Raw genomic sequence first — 6,424 nt, forward strand, 5'->3', positions numbered from 1 at the left:
TTTTTTTTTTTTTTTTTTTTTTTTTTTTTTTTTTTTTTTTTTTTTTTTTTTTTTTGTTGGAACAAGAGGAAACAGGTTGAGATGAAAGTATTGTTTCAAGAACAATGTTGAGCACAAAATGAAGTGAGAAGGGAACAAAACTACCTTTTTCGAATCTGCCAGGATAGATGTACGGTCACATACAAAGAAATACAACAGAATTGCTCCAAATTCAGACCTAAATGAGTTCGTAATGATGAGTTGAAGAGTTTACTTCAATACTATTGCTTAATCAAGTTAGGACTAATCAAGTCAAGACTCACATTGCTCTCAAGGTAGCTCGATTTTCTAGCAAGAAGGTATCATCCAGTGTAAAAAACCTAATGACCAGGAAGGTTCAGACAGTAGAAAGGACAATAAAGAAACAAAGTATTTCAAAATAAAAGATATATAATATACGATCATGGAAATTACCTTATCAAATTTGTTGTGATGGATGGATTATGAATCTTTGCAGATGCTGTTCTAGCCAAACCTCCTTCCAATAGAACAGCTTGATCATCTTCTTTTATTGTCTCACCTCCCAAGTCAACCAGACTGATGTCTGAATGACTGCAATCCAGGAAATTTCAATCAGGAACAGGAACCTTAAGCAAAAAAAGCTGAATATATACCTTTAAAAATGAAGATAGAAAGTACGAGAAACAAAAGTACTTGTGTGTGTTTGACTGCAACAACTAAAAAGACAGACGAAAACAGACCAGTCAAACACAAACTGAATAAATAAAATCAACCTATTCCTTAATCCTACTTGTTAAATGCCTATTCTCTTACAAGTCTTTAACATTTTAAACATAGAGATCAGGGGAAATTTGCATAAATTTCCAACAAAAGATACATGATGAAAGCTATCACATTCCCACAGTGGCACTAAAGTTTAAATCTAAAACAATAAAAATTGCAGAGAGTTTCTCACGCTTTAGAAGGAGCTGAAGATTTCCTATATTCAAGGAATTCTGCGTATATCCATGAAACAAAGATGGGAGATATTCCAAGAAGGAACGATATCTGAGACATGAAAATATCCTTGTCAGCTATTTCAGGCTTAAAATGCGATAAAAGTAAGATCCTTGAGGCAACAAATATGAACACCAGACAGACATTTTTTCATGTAAAATTAGAAACAGGCAAATCAATATTAAATAATATCAAAACTTGAGAAAACTTTGAAAGTAATTCCAGCCTGTCCCAGTATCATTCTCAAACTCAAGCCACAGAATACAGTGGATAATCTACCTGTGAAAATTATAACCCACGAACATCAACACACGATCTAACAATCCGACAAATCCAAGACACTTTCAAAAAATGTAGAATGAATTGAATGCAAAAACAAGAACCTCCGGGAGGAAAAATGCTCAGAAAGATTCAAGGATAACTTGCATAAAGGAAAAAACAAATGTATCCTAGGCAGTCATGTCCTAATTCTGTATGCAAGTTTCCATTCACATCAAGACAAGTTTCCATGAACAAGAAGTGTTAATTCCCAGTTGACAGTACACTAATTCTGTATTCATGGGATGCTCCGAGAACTAAATCTTGAAAATCAGGTGAATAAGGAGCAAAAAGGAGAAAATAATTTAAAAATCCAAAGGAAAAGGCAACTGTCGGTGAGAATTATTAATCGCCAACTATACCAAAACACGTAGCCGACAGCGCAGGTAAATGCGAAATTCAAATCCAAACAATCAAATAAATTTCAAGTATCAGTGAACTTCACTATGCAAGAATGTCATACACAACACAACACACCAACCAAAAACCAAAAACCAACCTCAACCAAGGAATTACGCAACTATCAAATACATCCACATCAACGAAAGAATCAAAAGGCGAAGGCAACTGTCGGTGAGAATTATTCATCGCCAACTAAACCAAAACACGTAGCCGACAGTGCAGGCAAATGCGAAATCAAATTCAAATTCAAACAATCAAATAAACTTCAAGTATCAGTGAACTTCTTCACTATGCAAGAATGTCATACACAACACAACAATTAAAAACCATCCTGAACCAAGGAATTACACAACGCTCAAATACATCCACATCGAAGCAAGAAAAACGAATCAAACCAACGCAATACCTGTCCAGGAGTAATAACAGAGGCCTCCATCATAAGTCCAGACTAAAACTGCAAAATGCAAACAAAACACAACAAAAAACCTAAGCAAAGCACTTCAACATTCCACCAACACCGAAAAACACATATAAAAAACAGAATCTAAACTACAAAAGCGCAGATCCAGAGAGATACAAGTTCCCGGAGACGAAATGAAGAATCGCGGTGTGAAACGTCAGTCTGTAAACATCAGATAGAATGCCAGAGAGAGAGATCACGTGGATCTAACGCAGATTAGATAGAGAGAAGATGAGATCAAAGCAGAAGGATTAGCTGAAAATTGAAGACGAAGAAGAAGAAGATCTCTTAATTGTTGTGTATCCACTTGCTCTTCTGAACGGTTCTTGCTGTTGGAACGATGGTTTTCGTTGTGGTTGCCGCTCTCTTTTCACTCCCAATGCCGTCGATTAGATTTCATTTCATTTTGCGGATAATTATTTTTAAATCAATTTTATATTTCAAAAATATTAAATTCTCTTTAATCGAATTAAATAACTTTTAAATTTAATGTAATTTATTTTACTTTTGGAATATATATGTATTATTTTAATTTTAGCATTTTTTTCTTTCTTTTTAACCTTAATTTAAAGAAAAAAGAGTATACTTTTATTTTGAAAATAATTATAAATTTTAGACCAAATTAATAAAAAAAATATTCTTAAACTTTCAAAAGTTTTCAATAATACCCTAGCAAAATAAAATAAATAAATAAATAAAAATTTGGAGATGATTTATGAAGCATAGATAGACCGTTTTCTTCCATATATTGATAATTAGAGTTTTTTTTTATATAAAAAAAATTATAAATTTTGAGGATATTAATGGTATTTTTAAAATTTCAAGCTTAATTTCTAAGAATAGTAAGAATCATAAGGGTATTTTTGATTTTTTTTTTTAAGTTTAAGGATATTTTTTATACGATTCCTTCGAAATTAAAAATATGAATATTTTTTAAAATTTAAAGATATTAAAAATTTTAAAGTGCAAAGGTATTTTTACTAATTTACCCTCGGTTGGTTTATTTAGAGTTTCTTAATTTAATTGTTTATTAAAATTATTTATTTTTATTATTTTTGTGAACAAAATATTTTTAGGGTCCACGAAAAATTTTATTTTCAATTATGAAAATGAAATATAGACCTTTCTAAATAATAAAAATAAACATATAAATATATAAAGCCCATTTAAATTTCAAATCTATATTGAAATTATTTTATAGAGTTATATTTAAACAAAAATATTTTTATTTTTAAAAAATATAATTTCTAATTTAAGTTAAATTTTGGTTGCCACTTTTTGTCTTTTATTATATTTAAAATTTGAGGGTTTTTAGCCTAAATTTGGAATTTGCACATTCTATTTATATTTGTATTTTTTAATATGATAAATTTTTGTTTGTACAAGAGTCAACGGATAATTTAATTAATATAATTAACACCACATTTATTATTCCTTCTCTTAATCATAGTTTTGGGGTTGGTGAAAAGAATAATTAGAATTTAAGTAATCTTAATGGATAATTACGTACTTAATTATGATGCATTTTTAATATCCAATAATTTAATTTGAAAAATATTTAATTTTAATGTCAAAAGTTTTTTTTTTGTGTGTAATTTAAAGTATAAAATAGAAATTGAAACAAATAGATTTAAGTTTTTTTTTAAGTAAAAAAAATTATAAACATTACAAATGTAAAATATTATTCATTGAAAAATTAAAGGATGAACGTTATGTGCATCTCGACCCAAGATCTGTAGGCGACTAATGACCTGTAACGTTACCTGAGATTTGTAGACGACCAACTACGTAGACGACTAACGACTCCAAAAAAAAAAAAACATGCTATCCGAGATCCGCACCTCGACCTATATTTAGGTTGGTCGGACACAAAAAAAAATGTCAACGAGTAAATCGAATTGAATAATCTAATCTTTATGGTTGGGATTAGAATAAAAAATTGTTGGATTCTTGAATCAATTATATAATATTCTTGAGAAAGAAGAATTTGATCTAAAATAAAAATATATTACTAGCGTCCAAATGTGTAGGCAGTTGCAAAAACTTGGCCCAGAGATAAAAGTTTTGGAGTTGAGTGTCACAACTATTCTATGAAGACAGTAGGTTGTGACCCTCACGTAGACTGATAAGGTGGCAACCCTTATGTGGCGTCCATTCGACCACGTGAGAGCCGAGACAAACAAGTGCCATGATGCGGCCGAGGAGGAGGGTGCATCATTCATCACACCAAGAAGAGTGTTCATTAAAGCCAAGTTAAGACATAAATAAGGTTGGAGAGAACCTTGTGAGACGAGCCAAGTTAAGTCATAAATAAGGTATGACTGCTCACCAAAATCACGTACTATAGGGGGAGGCATGATGTCAGCTCTCTACCACCTCTAGGCCTTGTGATTGAAGCGAGCTATCATGTGGTACATATGTGTGTTATAACGTGGGTGAACGTTGTGAGACGAGCATCTTCCTTTGAAATGGGTTTTTCAAGGACAGTGTTGGACGACACGCGTGTATCGAGATTGTGCCCCAACCCATGTGTCGAAGGTTGGTATATGCACCCGCTATCTAGTATGGAGTCCGTAAATGACTTAGCATGGACATGGGAGAACTCATGCCCTGATGACAACTTTGATGGATGGATGTTCGGGATGTCCCAATGAGATGAGCAACACATGAATTGGTTACGATATACATGTCCGAGCAAGTCAAGATGACCAAGCTATCTTGAGTCATGGGATGACATCACGATGCATGAGTTATGTTGTTGGGAACCAAGATGATAGTTGAGATGCGACGTTAAACACGAGAGACATTAGTCTAGTGTAGAGCAAGCGACTATAAACATATACAATTGAACATGCATGCACGGATATTCATGTATGGTTGAACAAGCTTAGGTTCTGTACGAGTTATGTTCAATTGGCAAAGGAGAACCTCGCCTAAGATCCGACGAAGCCACAACACCGAACAAAAAATATATATGGGGAATCAGATTCTTTTTAAGGCTTATCATGAGCGTGTCAAAATCATGACGTCGTACATTGACACCGAGCTCGCATGCTGACGACTCTAGGGTTTTCTTAAATTCAAGTTGTTACACATAAGCCTCGAGGTGAAAAGTTAGACCCTCATGGCACGTCAGCCTCGAGGTGTAATCGTGATAGTTCTATAGGCTTGCACAATCGAGATTGTCCCTCTAAGTCCTATTGCCTTTGCCATTGTCACAAAAGAAAAAGAAGGGGCATGCAGGGTGACTCTGTTGGTACTTACCATGGCTGTAAAGCTAAAAAAGGAACGTACAACTCTGTTCCATTGTTGAGTTTACTCTTGCTACTTGCTTCATATTTGGGAGCACCATTGAAATGCTTTGGGAAAAAGCATTAAAAGCACTTGAAGTATAGAACTAATCTTTTAGTCGAGAAGGGGCCTAGAAGTGTCTACTACACTCGGCTCTATACATTTACTAACTAGCCCCCGTCTTGTCTCTCGCAAAGCTACCAATTTGTACACAAACTCTAGCGTTATTGTGAGAGGGTGGTGTAGGAACACGTGAGAAAGATTGAGAAATATAGAATAGAATTGTGTGCGTCTCGACCCTTTATATGTCATATTTTGACAAAGTCCACCGCTACTAAATATTGTTCCTTTTGGGCTTTTCCTTTCGAGGTTCCCTTTAAGATTTTTAAAATACGTCTACTGTGCAGAAGTTTTCACACCCTTATGAAGAATGTTTCGTTCCCCTCTTCAACCGATGTGGGATCTCACAATCCACCTCCTCCCCCTTCATAGCCCAAATGTCTTCACTGGCACTCGTTCCCCTCTCCAATCGATATGAGATCTCACGATCCACCCCCTTCGGGGGAACCTTTCGTCGGCGCACCACCCATTGTCCACCCCCTTCGAGACTCTGCGTCCTTGTTGACACACCGCCTGATGTCTGGCTCTAATACTATTTGTAACAGCCCAAGCGCATCACTAGCAGATATTTTCCTTCTTGGGCTTTTCGTTTCACGCTTACCCTCAAAGTTTTTGTAACACGTATGTTAGGTAGAGGTGTCCACACTCTTAAAAGAATACTTGGTACCCTTCTCCGAGGTGGGATCTCACGTTAGATTTGTTATTAGATGCGTAAGAACTTTTATTATGCTGTTTTAGTGTCTTAAGCGATATAAGAGAGACGATTAGATTAGAACGATGAGCAAACACGTGCAGCTTTGGCAAATCTTCCTTTTTTTTTTTTTTTTTTTTTTTTTT

At 34.4% G+C, this 6,424-nt stretch overlaps 1 protein-coding gene across 1 annotated transcript in view; it reads right to left on the reverse strand.

The window, feature by feature from the left end:
• The window catches only part of LOC111457318 (protein REDUCED WALL ACETYLATION 3-like), an 8,157-nt gene extending 5,576 nt beyond the window's left edge, over positions 1–2,581 (reverse strand). The window contains exons 1-6 of the mRNA XM_023099554.1: positions 2,294–2,581; positions 2,123–2,170; positions 956–1,047; positions 454–591; positions 303–359; positions 145–217 (exon numbers count right to left, since the gene is read on the reverse strand). Coding sequence (XP_022955322.1) covers positions 145–217; positions 303–359; positions 454–591; positions 956–1,047; positions 2,123–2,155 — 393 coding nt within the window. The 5' untranslated portion in view covers positions 2,156–2,170; positions 2,294–2,581. The remainder of the gene's footprint in view (positions 1–144; positions 218–302; positions 360–453; positions 592–955; positions 1,048–2,122; positions 2,171–2,293) is intronic.
• Between the last annotated feature and the right edge of the window lie 3,843 nt (positions 2,582–6,424).

This window comes from Cucurbita moschata, unplaced genomic scaffold (genome assembly GCF_002738365.1).
Source record: "Cucurbita moschata cultivar Rifu unplaced genomic scaffold, Cmos_1.0 Cmo_Scf00019, whole genome shotgun sequence".
Classification (NCBI taxonomy): Eukaryota; Viridiplantae; Streptophyta; class Magnoliopsida; order Cucurbitales; family Cucurbitaceae; genus Cucurbita; species Cucurbita moschata.